At 39.5% G+C, this 21,508-nt stretch overlaps 1 protein-coding gene across 5 annotated transcripts in view; it reads left to right on the top strand.

The window, feature by feature from the left end:
* The window catches only part of NCOA7 (nuclear receptor coactivator 7), an 82,712-nt gene extending 63,118 nt beyond the window's left edge, over positions 1 to 19,594 (top strand). For 3 of the 5 annotated variants that reach the window (XM_033054562.2, XM_033054560.1, XM_033054561.1), the window contains exons 8-16: positions 1,190 to 1,374; positions 2,736 to 3,802; positions 5,204 to 5,372; positions 11,287 to 11,434; positions 14,690 to 14,818; positions 14,953 to 15,105; positions 15,621 to 15,716; positions 16,374 to 16,447; positions 17,282 to 19,594. In XM_033054562.2, the coding sequence (XP_032910453.1) occupies positions 1,190 to 1,374; positions 2,736 to 3,802; positions 5,204 to 5,372; positions 11,287 to 11,434; positions 14,690 to 14,818; positions 14,953 to 15,105; positions 15,621 to 15,716; positions 16,374 to 16,447; positions 17,282 to 17,417 (2,157 nt within the window). In that variant the 3' untranslated portion in view covers positions 17,418 to 19,594. Of the gene's footprint in view, positions 1 to 1,189; positions 1,375 to 2,735; positions 3,803 to 5,203; positions 5,373 to 11,286; positions 11,435 to 11,499; positions 13,009 to 14,689; positions 14,819 to 14,952; positions 15,106 to 15,620; positions 15,717 to 16,373; positions 16,448 to 17,281 lie in introns of those variants that run through there. The other 2 variants (XM_033054563.1, XM_033054564.2) reach the window with 2 other exon arrangements.
* Positions 19,595 to 21,508: the final 1,914 nt, after the last annotated feature.

The raw sequence follows: 21,508 nt of genomic DNA, 5'->3' as shown, positions 1-21,508 counted from the left end.
AATCAAAAATGAGGCGGCCTCTTTGCCAGTGTAGCTGAAATCCCTTGGTGCCTGGCATCCTGCAGTGGCTGGATGGGAAGTACAGCCTACTGATGTATTAACTTCCAGCTTCTGGGAAAGCCTCTGCACTTTGATTCTGTCATCCAAACACAAACCAAGCTTGAGGAATGAGTCATACATGAGAAACAAATGGGAAATAGGAACAGACTTTGCTTTATGAAGGAGCAGGCATTCATGTGCTCATTTGCCAGTGCCAAGCCATCAGCTTGATATCTTGCTGCTTTAAGAAAAAGCCCCACAAACCAAGCCTCTGGTCTTTTACCTGCCTATTTATGAGCCTTCGTGGCTTGCCTTGCAGATGACCTTGTATAATTAGTAGTATCTGCAGTGTGGGTCATTCCAGTTGATTTCTGTCTCCCATTGTCAGATGTCATGATTTGCACACAGCTTCTGAGTTGGTCTGGTGAATCTTGTAGTTCATCTGGAGGAGAAGGTGCAGAAGCAAGACAGTGGAAATCTTCTTTTTAAACCTTAAGAAATGGTCATGGATTAATGCTGAATAATTGCTGATACAGCACCCTTTTATCAAATGCATTGCTAGAGCACGTTTTGAAGAATTAAATGAGTCCTCTGCAGCTGTGCCGAATATGCTTGAACCAATCGTAGGAGCTGTTTCTAGATTGGGTAGAAGCTATCTCAGCTTGCTGTATGGAGAAGGTTTTTGCATGTACCTCTGGGAAACTAGATTAAGGAGACCTCTTATGTTAGCTTGGCATAGTAACCTGGACATTTCCATGAGTAAAATTACATGTAGGTGTGTTGGTTGCATGTAAAATTCATGGATCAAATGAAAGTAGCTGCATCCAGAATAAAATGCTTTATCCTTTTTAAAAAAAAAAATTGATAATTGAGTACCAATCACATTTTTAGCAGTCAGTGGTGAAAGTTGAATAGTTCAGATGTTCTTCCTGATCATCCAGGAACTTGGATGTTACTAAGAATTTTTTTTTTCTTTCCTTACAATGTCTGACTTGACGCAATTGGAAAGCAAAGTATTTTGCTAGCAAACACTGCATAATGCAGTATAAAGAGACAGGAAAGTGGTTTTGTTTTTTAGGATAGTAACCTAAAATCCAATACCCAATGATAAGTGCATGTGATGTACTGACTCTTTCTTCTCCTGTTTTAGGGCGTCGTTGGAGGAGTCATGATAGTAACTCCAAACAATATCATGTTTGACCCTCATAAGTCTGATCCTCTGGTAATTGAGAATGGCTGTGAAGAATATGGACTCATCTGCCCCATGGAGGAGGTTGTCTCAATAGCTCTCTACAATGACATCTCTCACATGAAGATTAAAGATGCATTGCCATCGTAAGGAGTGTTCTTCCCTGAGCTTACATTTGCAGATTTTCAGTAAGGGTCATGGAAAAGGGGTAGGGGAAGGGGGAATGGAGGGGAAAGAGTTTTAGTGCAGCAAAACGCCAGCAAAGGAATGATTGTTCTTTAGAACAACAACTTTCTCTTTAGAACACTAAAGTGGCATTAAACACAAATGGGTCACAAATGTGAGAACCAAAGTGCAAAGGAGATCAGTACAAACCAGTAATTAATAAAAGTGTTTGTAATATGCCATGACTGGGCATGACCTGTCTCTAAGGCTCTTTCAGTGGATGTGAAAAGGTTTAGATTTTGACCATTACTGTGTTACCAGGACTGTTCTCAGAGGAGTATTTGAAAGTTTTGAAGATAACAGCATCTTAGCTTCCATCTTCAGGACTTACAGAAACACCAGACTCAGAAATAGTTAAAATCTATGATGAACAGACTTTCTAGGGTGGGCTACTTTCATTTATGCACAGATCAGGCACTGCTTATTCTAAGCAGGGTTTTGTTCTTACAGGCAATACTTCTTTGAACAGTGAAATTCATTGAATTCCCTCCCTTTTCTCATTTCAAGAAAAACTTTCCAAATACTTGCTACACTCATTACTCTGGGGTTTTAATAACTTCTCAGAAATTTTAGGTGATGAGGATCTTGTATTCTCATTTTCCTCAGACTTTTAGCAGTAATGAAGAGCTCAAGTTTCATGGTGATACATTTATTCAGCATTTTTCATTTTGAAATGTTTTATGATTGTTCTGCTTTAAAAAGAAATATTTGAGGAAGTCTGCATTCAACCAGTATGTTTAAATAATGGAGACAAATAAAAGGAGAAAGCTACTAACTCTGTTGCCTGTTACTGTTGCATAGTAAACATGTTCAAACAGGATACACCTTATCTCCATTTTTTCTCAAAAATACATTTGTACTGAGTAGGGAAGCATGGTAGGTTGTAGATGTTGACACATTGTTAGGTGTGGGAAATATTACAATATTACAATATTAAAATGATGTGTATTAAATTCCAGCAGCTAAATACATGTCCTGTGTTTTTTGGTTATGGAACTTCTGATGACTTGTACATTCTTATTACATATGTAACATCTCTTCACCCATGTGACATATTCTGCCAAGTGGTTTACTTATTTTATTTTGGTATTATACTTTCGGCATTTTTCTCCATTGTCTTTAAAGTCCCTTATTTCCAGTACTGCATGTCTATTTTGGAGAAGGTTATTTTTTGTTGAGTTTCATGGTTTATGTTAAGTTGATATTTAGTTTTTTTAGTTTTTCTTTTCTGTTTCCATTTTGCTTTTAACATCGTACGTACATCCATCATTTCCCCTGACAGTGACATACCAAAGGATCTTTGTCCTCTGTACAGGCCAGGAGAATGGGAAGACCTGTCCTCTGAGAAAGATATCAATCCTTTCAGCAAATTCAAATCCCTTAGCAAGGAAAAGAGGCAGCAGAATGGGGATGCATCTGTTGCTCTGGGTGCCAAACAGATAAAGCCTTCAGATAAGGAAAAGTCTGCTGATTTTGAACTTCTTCAGTCATCGGAGAGTACGGGCTCAATCAAATCAAAGTCTCTGGAGTTTCCCAACAACATCACTGCCACTGAACATTTGGAAAAGTTTGATGCAGATGCATGTACCAAGGACCCTTCTAGGGAAAAAATTGCTTCAGATTCCAAAACCAAAGAAAAATCCCTTCTAGGAGAAGGAGAGGATGACTTCACTGAGCTGGAAAAGACATCATCTCATATGGATAGAGGGTTGGACAGGAAAATCTCAGTAATGGAAGGCTTGCTGGCTGACCCCAGGGACTTGGGGAGAACTAAGCAGCAGGTAACCAAACCTACTACAGAAGTCCAGGAACACTTGACAGTTGATTCCTTGGAAAAAAAGGACAGTGTTGAACCTAAAGCTGACTTAGACTTAGAGCTGTGTGAAAAGCAAGATGTTATTCCAGAAGTAAACAAATGTGTCAGTACCCCGACAGGTAAGGTGGAGACTGAATTGGACACTAAGAAAGACCTAGAGAAAGATAAACTTATTGAATTTTACCTCAATAAAGATGGAAATGGGTCTCAGTCATCTGAAGACTTACACAAGGCTGAAATCCAGAAAGGTGAAAACAATAAAGCAATTGGCATAGACCTTACACTTAGCTGTTCAAAGTCCCAAGCTAATGAATTCCATACAATTAAAAGTATGGAGCTTGATTCCTGCTGTGTTGAAAGGAAAACACCTCCATTAGAAATCAGCTCAGCAGCAGCAGAGAAAAAGGATCTGAAAGAGTCTGTGGACTCTTCCTTAGTACCAACTGTAGCCAAGACCTGTCAAGAAACACAGTTAGACAATCAATCAGAAATCAGACTGTGGCTGCTGCAGAAAATTCAAGTACCAATTGAAGGTAGGTCCCTGGTTATCCTTGTTTCCTCTGAGACTTGGACAGCATTATGATGGTAACCTTTGAATTGACAGCCTTCTCTTAATTTCTTCTTTCTGTAATACCTGGTCTCTTTTTTTGCTTTTTGTGTATTTCAATTTTATATTACCTGCTATCTTCAAATTCTCTAAGCTTGTAGTTTGATAAGTAGCTTGTGTGCTCTTTCCACATTCAGTGATCACTGCTTATATAATCTTTACTTCTGTTTGCTGGCTTTAAGAAGGATAGTGAAATGTCATCCAGTTTCAGTATTGGCAGGGACACTTCATGGCCTTGGAATTGTCACCCCTTGTTGGTAACCATTGTTGCCTCACTGAAGTCTGTCAGTTTTGTTTCTGATGGTATCCAAGGTAGTAGAGCTGTGAAGGGGGGCACCAAAGTATTCTTGACAGTATTTGCGTGTGTCTAGTGTCTCTCATGCTATGGAAACCCTTAAAGAAGTGATAAATAGGAATACATGTATAGTTGTACTAAGTGATCGCTTTTCTCCTGATTAGTCATTGCATTATCAGAAATAATTCAAGCTGTTGCAGGAAAGCACATACCAGAATGAAATCTCTGTTCAGAGCATGTACACACATTACCATTTCTGTGGCAGCCCAATGCCTCTAAGCACTCATCTGTCCTGGAGTGTTGATGCTCCTCTCTGGGTAATTCAGTGAACCAGTAGACATACCCTTGATTCACATTGAGGGGTAGTGAATGATAAAAGTGCAAGTCTTTAATTTTAAGAATGAATTATTAAAGTGCAAGTCTTTAATTTTAAGAACAGTTTTTCTTAAAATGATATTTCCTTTTTTTTCATAAGGGTTTCTATCTTGCTGGTGGTATTTGGCTATATGTGTACACCTAAAGCAAGGAAGGCAACTTCAGCATGACTGAGTTTGATAAGCAGGGTTTTTTTGTCACACTGCTTTTAGGCTTGGCCCTGTCTTGTGCAGATAAAAGGTGCTTGTATTGCTGTGTGACCAACTGAGTTGAGAAACTGACTGGGCTTTTTTATGTGTGTGTGTGCGTGCAGGATTGCCCTTCAGCCTGGATGGGTCGCCTGGACCCTAACACGTCCCCTTTATTTGCCTGCTTCGTGTTGCAGGCAGCACCCAGCCCTGGTCATCTTAGCTATTTCTTTACAGGGCTGATCTGTACATAGCTGTACAGCTGAGGGGGTTACAGACTGTGACAAAATGGCCTCAGTTTAGGATGAATGTAGTTTTACTAAACCAGTTGTGAAGTCAAGTATAATTCTGTGTATGGTGCCTCTGAGTATTCCTTTGCACAAGATTATTAATCTTTGTCACAGTGTTTTATCAGCTGCAGTATTTGTACTTTCCTGTAAGCAGACCATTTCTCTTGTGTCTTGTTCAGATATGCTTCCTTCAAAAGAGGAGAAGAGCAAGACTCCTCCAATGTTTCTGTGCATTAAAGTAGGCAAGCCCATGAGAAAGTCCTTTGTGTCTCAGAGCATGACCATATCTCAACAGTACAGTAAAAAGATAAAGCAACCAGAGTACTGGTTTGCTGTTCCTCGGGAAAGGTAAGCTGCACTCCTGTTAGCACAAAAATGTCTGGCTGTTACTTTTTAAATATGTAGTGTTCTCCAGAGCTGAATCTTACATTACCTACATGGTCCAAGGTGTGAAATGCAGCAGGGATGCTGAGGGGTGTTCTCATTTCATTCTGTGCCAGCGACATAAAGCAGTATTTGTTGCTGGTCTAATATGGTTTTTAGTGGGAAGGAAAAAGGTGCCACTTGAAGATGGAAAGAAGTGTATATGTGCTGCTAACATATGATAAAAGAACTTGGGGTTTATTGGGGTTTCAGCTGTAGTCCAGGAAATGAGGGAAAGGGGAGCAGTGACTGGAGGGGCATGGAATCCACTGAGGTGTCAGTGCTAAAAAAATAGTTATTTCATGTGAGCAAAGGGCATCATGTGGGAAAAGGGAGACACTCCTAACTAAACAGATGTAAGGATTTCTGTCTTTTGTCCCATTAAAAATAGTCCTTTTGCAGTAAAATTGAGGAACATAAATGTTTTCCTGTAGGTGTATATTAATGCATAAATAGTACTTTAGAAAAAAGCAAACCAACAAACTAGAGAAGTGGAGGTCTATGATTTTCCACATAAATCACCCAAGAATTTTCATGGCTGTGAAGAATCAAATATGTGATCTTTTTTTTGACAGAAGACAACTAGAGCAGTTCTGTGATCTGTTGATGAACCAAAATCAGTGATTCTGGTAAATTAGATGCCAGGAAGGAGGAATCTGAACTTATGATCCATCGCAGAGGCATCTTCTTTCAGATGCAGTCAACTTTAAGAAAACATTTTATTTAGTAATTTTAATTTCAAATAAGTAGAATGTGTGTTGATTTAAGATTTATATTTTTTGTGGTTTGAAAATGAGCATTTTGATTGTCTGTAGTAGTGTGGAAGTTGCTGTCCTGGAACTCTAACTAGAGGAGAGGGAGAGGTTTAATCCAGCTGGAATGTGGTCCTTGTGAGAGTAGCTGTATAGCTTTTGATTTGCTTGCTATCTGTGCATCCCAGTCCTTGACTCCTCAGGGATTGCAAAAGGGTGGGTTCAGAAAATTCTAGGTTGAACTTTGAGTAAATAGTTCAAGGAGTTGGAGTGATGCTGTAATACAACACAAGGTCCGTTAGTGCTCTGGGGATAGTGCAACTAACAGTGAATAAAGCTGCTGGGCTGAATGAGGTCATCTCTAATCACTGCTCTTTGCAACAGCTAAATCTATTGAGCTTCTAACCACAGACTTGGAAAATAGTCTTTCTACTTGTCCTTTTATAAGCAGAAGCTTTCTTGATGGTGAGCAGACCTAATCCATATAAACTGAAGTGTTGACAACTGTTTTGTACTTCAGTTTTTATAACGAGAAGAAAGTAACTTCCGCAGAGAGCTGCTGCAGCAGCCCCTGGCCATGCTGGCTGACAAACCAGATCTTTGATGTCAGGACTGCTGTTTGGATCTTGATCAAAAGTAGTGGTGAATAACTGGTTGTAAGTTTGGGTCTTTTTGGTGCTATTCATGCCTGTTTTAACACCCCAGAATTGCATGAGAGATCAAATAGAACTTGGAGCAGAAATTAAATGCAAGACCTGCTCCTTTGTATTAATCCCAGGCATGTCTTTGCCTCTGGAACAAGATGGTGTTTTCTTCAAGCTCTTGGATGCTTTCCCAAAGCAAAACACAACGCTTCCTACCTTCTGGGGATATTTTTGCATCAGTATTGTGTAGAATATAAACATAAGTGTTGCATCTTGAGAGTGCCATGAAGAGCAGGTTGTTTGGGATAGCTTTGCCATGTATTTTAGACTAAATGTGAGATATTTTACTAAGTTTAAAATTACTTGGAATGCAGTTTGTATTCATATGTGAAAATATCACTCTCATCTTGTTGGCCACAAAGTAACATAAATAAAACATTTTCTCCAGTCCAGTCACAGTAGCTTGTGCAGAGTCTTAGTGTTTTGTAGTAATTAAAAATAAATAAATAAAAATAACTGTTGGAGTGAGATTTAAAAAATTTTGTCTGCATGTCTATATTTAGTGTAAGTTAAATCTTCCTCTGATTTGCTTTTTGTTTCATTTTTTCTATGGTGATAGTGCTTGCTGTAAAAACAGCTTCTGTCACCAGTGGTGAAAATGGCTCCAATTTCAGCCTGGTCCTATAGCCCACAGCTCCCAGCAGAGCTGCTCTTCCATGTGCAGGCTGCTGCTACTTTCTGGGCCCAATATTTTTACATTTATTTTTTTGTTGGAAGCCTCTGCAAACTTTATTACTGATATTCTTTATAAAGGCACTAAATCTTCTGTCTCATTTGTCTTTTGTGCCTGCTGAAGGTGTCGTCTCTCCATGCATGACTTTCCAGGTGCCGTGTGTGTCCTGGCACACGTTGCCCCTTGACCAGCAAGGCGTGGCCGAGTTAATCAGTGACTGCTTTGTGCTGCCTGCTTGGTCACAGAGTGCTCACCTCAGCATGCAGAGGGGATGCTGGGCATCTTGAGTTGCCTTATATACAGATTACTCAGTCTAGGGCAGCTTCTTGCCAGGTTCAGCAGAGGGGCATCCATGCTTTTGGACACGAATAGAGATTGATTATTTTGCTGGGAAGTTTTGCAATGGGTATAGCTTACAGTATTAGAGGGTAAGTCTGTGAGTGCTCTTACTACGTGGATTTATATTTAAATGGTATGTAGGTTTCCCATCCTAGAGGATTTTGAGTAGGAGTAGCTCAGTAATTAGGTCACACATTTCCTCAAGACCTTGTACAGGTGCCTTCCATTGAGACAGAGATCGTAATGCAGAATTTCTTTGTTTGTAAGTAATAACAATGACTAATTCCTCAGTCAAGAAATAAATCTCTTATTTTCCACAGTGTAAATTTTACAAACAGGCTTGTTTTATGAATGTATAATTTGCACTGAAGTTGATGTAAAAGACACTGCACTGAGAGGGCATCTACTTTTTTGCAAGATTTGTAATCCTTTTGAATTAGCCTTTTATAAGGAGACTACTCCTAGACTCCTGATAAGATATCAACTGTACAGAGGAAATTTATGAAAACCTGTTTGTATCTATACCTTAATGTCTTATAATGAGGGCTCATAGAAGTCTCTTTAAGCTCATAAAAGCATATGAGGGCTTACAATAGCTCAACCCTCAAGATCTGTGAAGAATCATCATTTAGTGAAGCACATTTATAACAAAGTCATAGGATCCCTCTGGATTAGTCTCCTTCTCTGGGCCGGGAGTGACAGTTGGACTTAGAGCCTTTTGAATATTTTCTTTCTGAAGTTACTAACTTCTGGTTTCTAAAGTACTGTGTTTTATTGATTCCTCTCTTTTAGTGCATGATACACTCACAAGCATGTGATCAACAAAACAGCGGTTGAGTTCTAGGATAGATTTTCTCACAACTGTCAAGTTGGCTGTAAGAAAGTTCCTCAAGAAATGTTTTTCAATTTAAAAATTGGCTCAATTATTTTCAATTTGGTAGCTTGGAAATACCACTGTAGCATAATGTTAGAATTTTATTAGCAGAGCCTTTCTTTTCAGAATGTCATCACCTCTGTAATCACCTATTTCTATTTTATGCTGCTGCTTCTTAAATCTGGACTGTCTGGATTTATTTTTCAACTGTCCATTGCAGAGGAAAACTTAGTTATGTACTGCTTAAATAAACTGAGCAAGTACATGAGGCCTGACAGGAAACATTCTGACTGTATTGAGGAAGTTGGTTGATGTTATTACAAAGCTGCTTTCTATCATCTTTTGAAAGGTTGTGTTCACCGAGAGTGTTCCTTAATAATTGGAAAGACAAATGCTGCAGCCATTGTCAGAAAAATCGAGGAAGTATCTGTGGGAGCACAGGGCAATCAGTTTTACCTCAGTCCCTGGGAAGCAAGGGAATTTCCAAGCACACAGAGGGAAAGAAGTGATCAGGATCAGTTGTCATATATGTACCAAGAACAGATCACTTTTCTACTGACCAAATGACTTTTCTGTTTGAGATTGCTAGCACCCTGAGCAAGGAGAGAGCAAGGGATTGTTGTTTTACCATCACATTACTAAGGCTTTCAGCACAATCTTCCATAGTATTCTTGTAGCCAAATTGGAAAGATTTGACCCGGGCAGATAGGCTACAGGTGGTTGTAAAATTGACTGGACCATTGGGCTCAAAGGGTTGGTAGTTGGTCTGAGTGGCAGCAAGGTACAAGTGGTATTCTTGGGGATTGATACTGCTTAATGCCTTCACTGGTGACATGGACACTGGGAGAGAACACACCTTTGTTGTTTTGGGGAATGACACAAAATTTAGATAGTGCTCGTAACTGGAGGGCAGGGCTACTGTTCAGAGGGGCCTCAACACAACAGGCTGACAGAAATGTCAGGAAGTTCAGAAAAGGCAAGTGCAAAAGTTCTGCACCTGGGATGGAGCAGTTGCTGCAGCAGTAGGTGGGGACAGGCAGCCTGGGGAGTAGCTCTGCCTAAAAGGAATTGGGGAAATTGAGAGCAAACACAACATGTCAGTGGTGTGTCCTTGCAGTAAGGAAGTTTTGACTTCTTGCTCACTCAAGTAAGGAAGTACAGCCAAACAACTTGGATGGTCATTATTCTTCTCTTCCTTTTAGACACTTGGTTAAAAAATGGAGGGAAGGGTAAAAGAAACAGAAAATGTAGGGTGGCACCAGACCCTTTTCAGATCTTATGCTGCATGCTTCAGAGGAAATGGTGATAAAAGAAAAAACCTCAGGAGACTGGCTATGCATGGAGAACTAGTAGAATCACCACTGGAGGTTTTCCAGCTGAAATGTACAAGAATGTGCACCCTCCACCGACTTGGAACTTAGCTCTGCTATAAGCAGGAGTTGGCCTAGATGATTTCCAGAGGTGGCCTAAAATATAAATAAATTCTGTGATTCTGAGGTATGAGTGTGCTGCTCTCCTTCATCCATCTGCATAAATGTGCTTTCAAACTGATCTTAGCCAGACAGGAGAAGCCACTACTTTTATTGTCCTTTATTAGGGATTTATAGGAATTAAGTAGTTAGCTTTCTAGAGTAAGACTACTGTATGGAAGATGCACAGTGCTTAAGTCAATTGTCTCTTTCAGTTAAAGCTCAAATTAATTAGCAAAGAGCTAATCAGGTTGCTTTTTCTGAAATCTGTGAACAGTGCTAATTCACTCCTTTTTCATTATTTCCATGATGAAGCAAAATAAATCCTTTATTCTTTTTGTAGACTCGTTTGAAAAAATTTGAAATTGCATGTGTTTGTTTTAACTTAATACATAAATTCCTTCTTCAGAAACTGTTTCGTGGTTTGTTATGGATGTTGTCAAGGAATAGCTTTTTAAAGACAGTGGCTGGGAGCTGACTACATTTATGGAAGAGCATGTGCTCTGGTACTATATCATTAGCAAAGCTGTCAGTAACAGCTTATTTTCATAATGCTAAGAGAATGAAGATTGTTTCATGGTTAGCCTCTGTAACTTTTAAAGGACAGCTAAAACTGTAGTGTAGACTTCACTGGTGATCTCATTGCTTGTTTCATACTGGAGGTCAAACTAAATGGGTAAAATGAATGTTTGGCAAAGTTAACTTCTTTGAGTATGACCTAATATCAATCAATTTGACTTCTTAATATGAATTGTGTGGGACTGGACAAGCCACACTGCTTTACCGTGCCTTGGCTTTGCATATAGCAAAGAGAGGAGAAAAATAAATTGTGGGGAGTGAAAGCAGAGAAACCTTGAAGTGGTTCAGGCTATCAGGTGGAGGGAACTGTTTCCTTGTGTGGTATGAGAGGGTGGAGGTACACAGGTATCCTGTTTGTGTAGCTGTCCCTGCTACATGTCAGTGCTACGTGACAGTGTTGGGTTCATGGACCACTGAACGATGATTGTCTCTTCCTTTTCTCTTCACAGGGTGGATCACTTGTACACGTTTTTTGTTCAGTGGTCACCAGAAATATATGGGAAAGATGCCAAAGAGCAAGGTTTTGTTGTGGTAGAAAAGGAGGAGCTTGATATGATTGACAACTTCTTTAGTGAGCCCACTACTAAAAGCTGGGAGGTGAGTGATTTCTGGCTTTACATGAAGCATGTGCGTATCAAGTGTGCGTCCTCTGCTAAGAATCTCAGCAGCTGTTCTTTTGAGGATTTTTATGGTGTTTTTTATAACAGTTGCTGCTTATATAGAGGACTCCATAAGGCTTTTATCTGTCTCACAAATGTATTCATATTCCTTCAGTTTTCATTTTTTCTGTACCTAGAAAGAGCAGGTAAACAACTGGGAGTTCTCTGGTGTGCAACCAGCAGAAGTTGTGTAAATATTTTGACCATGTAGTATTAGTCTTTTGCAAAGCTATAAAGGTGTATGTGGTCAGCATTGCTAAATTCCTAATGTATTTCGTTATGTATTTAAAATAAAATCTTCAAAATTTATATATGCATGTAAACATCAACCCAGACTCCTGTGTGCTGGTTAAAATGGATTGCTGTGTGGTGATATGCCAGAACCTTGCTTCTCTGGTCCATACAGCAGTACTGCTTGAATATTGGGTGTAAGTGGGATAAATTTATCATTGGACTTTGGCTTTTTCATGTGTGGTCTTCTGCAATCTGTTTTAACCACTTGGCATGCCTGTGCTTGTTATCTCTTTCTTCTGCATACAAAACCTAGTTTCTAAGGGAAATAAACTTGCATACATTTTTAAAAATCGTATTTTATTTGCACATATTTTTAAAAATCAATGTTCAAACACTTTCTGTGCTAAGGATATGAGATAAATGAAACAGACATGTAAATTCCAAAGCGGGAAATGTCTTCATGGTGATTTTAAAAGTTACCTGATTATTCATCTTAAACATAAACTTGTTTTCTTGACATTCTACTACCTTTTTTCCCTTTTTGTGAGCATTTTTGTCTTCACAATATGTTCTGTTGAAAAATTGAGCTTAAAAGTGGGACTTGTTATTTGAAACATAGCAGCATCTATTCCCAAGGAGCTAATATTTTTACAGTTTTGTAGCTTCTCAATTTGGTGCTTTGTGAGCTGAAAGATAGATTAAAAAAAAAAGCCTTCCTTGTCTTGCTTAGAGCTGAATGCAGCCATACATTGCTGTAGATTTTGCTGTTCAGTTATTTGTATGCCATTTTCATAAAACCACAATGAAGGAGAGTCAGTGATCTGAAAACAGATGTTAGAGAGATCTGGCCACACTGGCAGCTTGCCTCTCATTGTTTTATTTAGATATTTATTGAAAGGAGGAAAAACTATAAACAGATTTTAAAGGTGTGTCTCTTTTATTTTTAATATATTCCAGCTTCACCAATTTATAGTAAGTCTGCCAGGAAATCTCAATTGAATGAAGTCCAAATTTGGGCATGATGACTGTGAAAGTTTCACTCTCCCTTGCGGGGAAACAGAAACTCCCAATTGTAGAGAAGCATATAAGCAATTTTACTAACAGCATACCATGGCCAGTAGCTGTCTGTCACTCTTGTGGCTGAGAACTCTTGCCTCTAGTGCAGGGGTAGAGCAGTGGGTACTGAAAACAAACTGCTAGATGATGAAACAGAAAATGCCTTTGAATATTCGAATTATTTACTGTGCCAGACCAGACCAGGAGGAACCTTTTGTGGAGGTATGTTGAACTGTTTCCTGTTTGTGGATCTGATGACAGAACTTCTGTTCTAGTAATAAACATGCTCTGTACTCAGGTGGGGAGCATTTCCACCTCAGCAAACTGCCTTTCTCAGTCCTATAAGATCTTTCAAAGATTTTGTAGGTCTGGTTTCTGTAGTGATCAATTCTTTTCATCCATTTCTGCTTTTGTGTGGGCTGTAAATACCTGATCTTGCAGATCACTCTTTTTGCAGTTGTTGACTGAACTCACTCACATGTGCAGTTCAGAGACTGGATAAATATGTGTGCGGAGAAGAGGGGGACTTGTCTGTCTCTGGAGCCAATTTGCAATTTACAATTGTGTTAGTAGGTTTTTTCTGGTTACCTAAGTAGGTTTGGTTGTATTTTGCTGCAAATATCTCTTGGTTGATTTGCTGTTGGCTGATACTTTCCCCCCACTCATGGAGACTATTCCTAAAAGAAAGTCCTCTAAAGGGGAGTTGTGAACTTTTGATTTTAGGTCTAAAAGGTGTTAATTAAAATATGTATATACACAATAATGGTCTGGGAGATGAGGGAAAGCAAACTACTCAGAAGGTGAAAAAAGAACAATGATGCAAATAGAAATATTGTTTTCTTTGAACAGTTTGATGTGGGAAGTTTTTTTATTTTTAATTATCCTAATTTTGTTGTGCAAACCTTTCCTGAAATTGACCATATGAAAAATTTTCCAGCATGGGATTATCTGCAGTGTCAGAAGCAGAGGCTGGAGGGACAGAATGAAGCTGTAGAACTCTTGCAATATCATGGGCAGGAATATCTGGAACTGCTCAGGTGTGCAGCGACACATAGCAGTGTTAGTTCTGAAGGCTGTATTTGGCCTTGTGATCCTGCCTTCCTCTCTTTTCCTGACCCTGCACTGGAAGTGCCCTGCTGAGCTCCAAGCATCTGTGGGAGAGCGTGGGCTGGACTAAGTGCATGCAGCAGATGTGTAGCTCCCATCCCACTGGAAATGCCTAGTATGACTGAGGGTATTGGGGCTGTGTGAGTTTCTCACCAGCCCTGGTCGTCATGCAAAACTTCTGTGCTTTGTTGTGTGGTTAAATCCACACCTGGAGTCAGTCTAGTGCATTTGCTTTCTCGCCTGAGGGGCAGGTGTGTGTAGAACCTTCAGGCATCTCTTCCCAATTGTCTCGACTCTTGACAGCTTCTGCAAGTTCCAGCAGTGATCGTGAAGGCGTGGAGGAATTATGCAAAACTTGATCCGTGTGTAACATGAAAGCCATTTGGAAGCTTTATTGGCAGCAAGGTGCATAGCAGAGCACAGTGGGCTCTGCAGCTGCATCCTGGGATTCCTGCTCCAAGACAAGACCGTTGTGTTGATACACGCTTGGAAGGAAAAGACGGTTTAATGTTTCCTGTTTGTTTTACAGCTAGGCCTCGTTGCTTCCCCTTTTCTTTCTCATCAGCTCCATTTCTGTTTGCTATTGCTTCCCGTGTGCCATGGTGACACTGAACCCCAGCTAAAGATTTTCCCCATTTGCTTAAGCGTACCTGTGCTTGATAAAATCATCCCATGTGGTGTTTTCTCTCCAAACAGTGTGACAGCTGAAGAGTAAGTTTTAAATTAATTGGCTTCAACAGAGGATTGATGGTGTAAGAGCTCTGCTTTAGGCTGGACACTTGTTCTCTTGCCACAGATCATTACTGTAGAAGAAGCTAAACGACGAAAGAGCGTTTGCAGTTACTATGAAGAAGAAGAAGATGATGATACTTTACCTATCCTAAAGCATCACAGCGCTCTCCTGGAGAACATGCACATAGAGCAGGTATGGCTGGAAAACCCTCAGGTCTCCTTCTTAGATGTGGTGCTGTCTCTGTCAAGTGTAAGAAGGAGAATAGGCCGGGGCACTGCCTGTGTTCCTTGTGTAACCATTTCCCTCATTCCCTGCTCCCTGCCCAGCTTGCCCGGCGCTTACCCGCGCGGGTGCAGGGCTACCCATGGCGCCTGGCATACAGCACTCTGGAGCACGGGACCAGCCTGAAGACTCTGTACCGCAAATCGGCTTCCCTCGACAGTCCAGTTCTCCTTGTCATCAAGGATATGGACAACCAGGTAAGGAGCGCTCGTTCTGCGGGGGTGAGCAGAAAGGGCAGCATTTTGAAAAGTGATCACTATGAAATTCTAGTTACAGTATGAAGTGCTGTCACACCAAAATAAGACATTGGTGTATTCTTTAATTTTTCTACTGCCTAAACTAGAGTCACCACAGGAAAGTACTTCACTAATAAAAGCTTTAGAATTGCAGTGAGTGTGGTATTGCCTTTGGAAATACCTTTCTTAGGTATCTCAGTTAAGGAGATGTCACAAGCAATGCCTCTCTGGAGGTCTCATTTTTCAGTAGCTGCTAGAGTCAGCAGTGCCGCTGCCATTATTGCCATCTGGCTTTTAACTTGCAGGATACAGAACATGTGGAAGAATCCTTGCACATCTGATCCTCATCTCTAGTTGATTCTTCCAACATGAAAATGAGCTCAGTTGTTCTTAGAAAGTAGTTTGAAATACTTGGGGTTTTTTCTCTTGAATTCTGCACTTCCCACAAAAGTAGTGTAATCATTTTATTCTGACAGATATTTGGAGCATATGCTACGCATCCCTTCAGGTTTAGTGACCACTACTATGGCACTGGTGAAACATTCCTCTACACATTCAGTCCACATTTCAAGGTAAGTGGGCGTCTACTTTCTGAAACAAGATTTTTGGGTTCTACTTCTGAAACATGTATAAGGTTTTTATGAAGATAGCATGTTTGACTGTAGAAGATGTGCCGTATGTTGGTGGATGCAGTTAATCATTCATTGTTTCAATGCAACACTTTAAGCAAAAGTGTCTGTAATTATCTGAAGAGAGGACAGTCTGTAAGGGTGAGGAGAGGGTTTTAAGTGAATTGAAGGGGGAAGCAGAAAAGAGTTAAGGAGTGGATGTCATAGACTCAGCTTGGAAGGCAATGACATAAAGAATAGGGTACAATTTCATTCTTAGGAACACAGTGACAGCAAAACAGAGATGAGCGCTACTGAAATACCCCTTGGCTCATGGCTCATGCCCTTTTTCTGTATTGAACACATTCTTCCTTTTTAAGAGGGTACCACTTGATTTAGAGAGGGAAGCAGAATTTAAAAGAAGGATTAAGGTGCTTTATTCATGGTTTGAAATATGTATTGATCCTTTACTTTCTACTTTACCTTTTCCCCTTCTAAGAAAAAGATAAAAGATAACGACACCTTTTAGCTGCTAAGAGTAGGTACCAGCAGGTACTCAGTAGTTTGAGATTACAAGAATCCTCACAGTCCAAATACGTTAATGTTTTTTCCCCTCCTTAGGTATTTAAATGGAGTGGAGAAAACACCTACTTCATCAATGGAGACACTACCTCTCTGGAGCTTGGAGGTGGAGGGTGAGTGTTTGGTTTTCAAATCATATAGTCATCTTTTTTTTTTCAATGGAAATAGGGACAATGGTAGGTGCAAGAAAAACTTACCAGTAAAGTGGCTGAACTTACTTTTAGTAAGCTGTTCAGCAGAGATACCTCAGTAACCTGATTTCTGTTACAGACTGAGAACGATTTTGTTTGCTTAAAGTATCTAATGTTAGGCAGGTAGGGTTTGTTGCAGAGTTGGGGTTGTTTTTAGCCAGGAAAAAACGGATGTTTTGGGTAGATACATCACTCATTGCTGAAGCGGTTTGTCACTGGAAGATAATCCCTAATGGCAATTTTGCCATCAGTTTCTAGGGTGGTTTATCACATGGTCCTTACTAAGTTGTTGTTTTTCTGTTGATGCACAGAGCAAGGATATGGACAGATGGACAGGGCATAATCAGGTTGTGAGTTTCAAAGGTCAGTAGGTACAAAATCAAGGGCTAAGGATGTACAACCAACATCCTACTTGGAGTGGATAACCAGAAGGTGCTCTGTGCACATCCAGACAGCCAGGGAAGGAATTCCAAGGTTATGCCCTGGTGTAGCCACAGCTGACAGTGTGAGCAGCTGGGCGGCCCAGGGCTGTGGGCACTCGCAGGGTCCTGCATGCTGCCCCTCTCGCTGCCACAAACAAAAGCAAGGCAACTGCTCCATGACCTTCTTGGTGAGTGCTTTGTCAAGACTGAGCTCTTCACATTTGGCCTCAGAGTCACATAGCTTCCTCTGCATCGCTTCTTTGATTGTTTATACAGCTTTCAGTGCTTCTGCTGTTCCACGTAACACCAAATCTGTTGTGTATTTCCTTTCTAGTGGCCGGTTTGGTTTATGGTTAGATGCAGATTTGTATCATGGGCGAAGCAACTCCTGCAGCACCTTCAATAATGACATCTTAACTAAGAAAGAAGATTTCATAATACAAGATGTAGAAGTATGGACATTTGAGTGAAACACTGACTGCCTTAAGGACTGGATCCATTAGGCACTTAAAAGCTCTCCAGAAGGTGCAGGCTGCCTCACAATGTTACACGCTTTTTCCTCGAGTTTGTACCAGAGCATGACTACGCAAAAAAACCAACCAAACAACCCAAGAATCAAAGAATTGGTTTTGAGAGGCAGTAAGAGACAGAGCAGTAAGAGATCACTCTGAAGTGTTTTTTACTTCCTCTTCAGTACTCTTCCATTGAAGATACAATGCTTATGAAAACGTTCACGATGTATAAGTTGAAAACTTTTTATGTAACTGTGAAAAAGATCCTGTGGAAGAACTATAACTGTCTAGTACATTCCATGTATATTTATGTTCAACATGCAAATGCTGACCAAAAATAAAAGGTTACTTTACCAAAATCTACAGAATACTGTTTGCCATGGAAAAGAATCAGAAATAGGTGTACACAGCACTTAAGGGAACATGTTTTTAAAATTATTTATTGTTACTGTATAGTAGACTTTTTTGTAAATGAATTAGCTATGAGTTTTTTTGTTTAATGTTTCAAATTTCATTTTGATAATTGCTGTTGAGGTAGGTTTCTTATGCATTGGCATTTATTCTGAATCAATTTATTTGATTTCTGAAGTTAATTTTTATATTTTTATTTTATAAATGAGATTTTGTTTTCATTATACCCTAATTGAGGGTTTTTTTGCTGGCAGAAACACTTGAGTGCATAATTCTGTTTCATTTTCTTTTCCTGAAATGAGGGAGAAGGTGGATAGTGCTTTTTCTTAACTCTGCTGTCACATTCCTGTTAATAGATAACTACTTTGGCAGTGTATGGAGACATTGAGCAACTGCCCCCTGGTGTAGAGTTTATCAGTTCTGTTGCCGTTCACAGAATTGGGATAGCATGCTCTGAGCACTTGCCCGAGTATTATTTGTCTGTTTATGAAGGACATTTCTAAGAGAACTGGTTTTCTGTATCACCACCAAATTATTCAAAATAAGCCACCCACTGTGCTTTTACGAGCATTTCTTCACAAATTAAAGAATATGTTAAGGAGAAAATAGAATTGAGATTTAGAGAGTAAAGTTCTTTTCCTAACAGGCCAGGCCACATTAGTGTAAAACTTGTTTTCCTAATGATTACATATATAATTTGCTTTAAAAAAATAGTTCAAGCAGCAGTCTGGTTTAGGATTTGACAGGCAACTAAATATTATTCTTAGTTTTTAATGAAATTATTAGATACTTCCCGCTCCCCCCCACCCAAAGCTGAAAAGACTCTATATTACAAAATTTGTAAAATTTATTTTACGAATAAAATATATTACAAAATTATAAAACATTTGGTAGATGGGGAGAATGTGAGAGAGGACTGGCAGTCTTCATTGTTTGCTAAGGAGTTCTGCTTTGCCATTAAGCTATGGTTTTGTTTACACAATCCAGGCCTAACTATTAGGTTGCTGTCCTGCCCTTAGACTTGAATGTTTCATTGTTCTGAGAAAGGCAGGTTTTAGAGACAGTAGTGTGCATTAAAAACAGTACAATCTAATGTTGGAATATTATTAACTGAGTAATACAACTCAATTTAGTTACTGCTTTTTCTTTTTTGAATAGATTAAAGACTTTTAAAAAGCCAATTGCTTTTCTTTCAAAAGCATTTCTAAGTCTTAATCCTGCACAGAAGTTTCACAGTCTGAGAAAACAATGCTATACACAGTAAGCCTGTAACACGCTGCACATGAGCTTTCACACTTCCTTTCTTTGTGGTCTACTATAGCCATAAATAAAGTTCTCATTGGTAATGCTTTAAAATATTTTGGAAGTTGTTAACAGCATAATGCTTTGAAGATACCCAGAATATCTAACACTCTTTGCTCTTTTAAATGGTGGCAGAAGACCACTTCATAGTTAAAAAAACCCAACTAAACAAACACCCAACAACAAATCCCCAGAACAAACCAAATGAAACCAAGTTCAACATTTTGCATACATTTCATTATTGCTACCTACAACTTACTCCATTATATTATCCTTGTCAAAGCATATCTAAAGGCTGTGGTCTATATTCAAAACAGTGTTGTTCAATCAAAATTCTGTGACCCTTGAAAATATGAATATTGAATATATGTAATGCAGTGCTATCACAATATTTTCAATAAAGGAATTTATGCATTCAGAAACTTGTTGCAGATGCTTTGTCTTTTATTCACAAACTTTAGAACATTTTAAAGATGAAAGGATGCAGCTTAAGTTCCAGGTTATGCTAATAAATACCTGTGCCACCTCCTAAAAGAAGAATTTCAGCAATACTATATTATACAAACACAGAAAAGGAGGTTGGAGATTTTGGTGGGGTTGGTTTTGGGATTTCGGTTTTTTGTGTATGTAGTCTGGTGTGTCCTTAAAGAGAACCGTGTTTTGAATTCACTCTAAGGAAGACTGTGACAAAGGGCTAAGAAATGCCAGGGAACAGCAATTTACCTGGTAGTTCTTGCTGCTACTCTCAGCTGCAGTGAATGACATGTATTCCCTTATCTTTTTTGACCAACATTTTCCTGAAGTCAAAAGTCCATGTGCATCAGTTTTGTATGCACCCTTTTCGTATTTCCAAAATGTTGACATATATTTTTATATCCAGTCAAGCAAAGCAAAGATGTCTTAAAAGTATCTGGTTCTTGGGCTTTATTTGTTTTCTTTGTATACAGCAGTGGCATTAAAAGAAAACAAATTACGATTACATATGAAACTGAACAAGTGTGCTATCCATGAGCCTTGCTCTGAGCGAAATGGCAGTAACAACTTACCTTAAGTAACTGGAAAATAATGGTCACTAGTCATTTTTCTTTCAGGGACAGCAAGATCCTGTTCTTGCAACATCAAATATGTGTTCCTTCAGTAGTACTTGGATACAGATTTTTGATTCAGCACCGTGTTCAAATACACACTCTCAAATCAGGCTTGTCAGTACCCAGGTAATTGCAGATGCTTTATTTGGTGCCAGTTAAAGTGTGGGTTTTGAGTTGGATGTTTTGCACAAAGGCTGGCTTTAGAGCAAAGGAAAGTCTAGTTATGTTTAGAACAATTCTCATTTGTAAACTGTAAAGATTTGATTTGCCTGTTTGTAACAGAGAAAAGGAGCAGGTTAGGTCATTGCAAAGGTACTGCCTAGCACTTTGCACATCTGGCACATCTGGCAAGTGGGCTACTTCAGGTAGCATAGCCAACCACGTCCTGTTTGTACAGGCACAGCTTGCTTTAAAAATAATTTAAAATCTCAGTCTAAATTCTTAATCCCATTACCTTTCAAAACACTGTCACCTATGGGACAAGCACTCTGTGCCTTTTGACCTGCATGAAGAATACATTTAAGATGCAGGGTCAATGATTCTGCAGCTCTAGTTTAATGAACAGTGAAAATGATTTTAAATACAAACTATTAAGAAAACATTTTTTTAGTACTTGAAGGCTAACTCCCTCTTACCAATACCCTCTGTTAGTTTCAGAAGTGGCTGATAGGAGGAGGGTGGTGAGGCACTGCAAAGGATTGCCTGGAGAAATTGTGGATGCCCCATTGCTGGCAGTGCTCAAGGCCAGGCTGGATGGAGCTTTAAGCAGCCTGGCCTAGTGGAAGGTGTTCCTGCCCATGGCAGCGGGGGTTGTTGGAACGAGGTATCTTTAAGGTTCCTTCCGACCGAAACCTTTCTGTGATTCTATGAAATACCTTATTTTGGCTGCGAATTTGTGTAGGTGTCATGAGCAAGCAACAATTTCAGGGCTGTCAGCTTATGCAGTCAGAACTAATATTAGATTATAGCCTTCACTGCTAGGAGTGTAGAAGAAAACATGTAGACTCAGTTGGAAAAATCTCTGGAATTATTTTAGCGACCCTGAACAGACTGCCACAGTGCTGAGACGGCGGTTTAAGATTATTTGTGCACCCATAAAAACCCAAGTAACTTGAACTATAGGGGCAAAATGTCTAAATTTCTCGAATATTTTTCTTGGTTTGTATTAATCAAGGAGTTGCTGGACATGACTTTCTGGTAAAAAACGAGAAAGATCCAGCATCATAAGCACTTATTATCGGTCTATCT

The sequence above is a fragment of the Catharus ustulatus genome, chromosome 3 (assembly GCF_009819885.2).
Source record: "Catharus ustulatus isolate bCatUst1 chromosome 3, bCatUst1.pri.v2, whole genome shotgun sequence".
Taxonomy (NCBI): domain Eukaryota; kingdom Metazoa; phylum Chordata; class Aves; order Passeriformes; family Turdidae; genus Catharus; species Catharus ustulatus.
The sequence above is the reverse complement of the archived record's forward strand: the minus strand, read 5'-3'. Positions and strand labels throughout refer to the sequence as shown.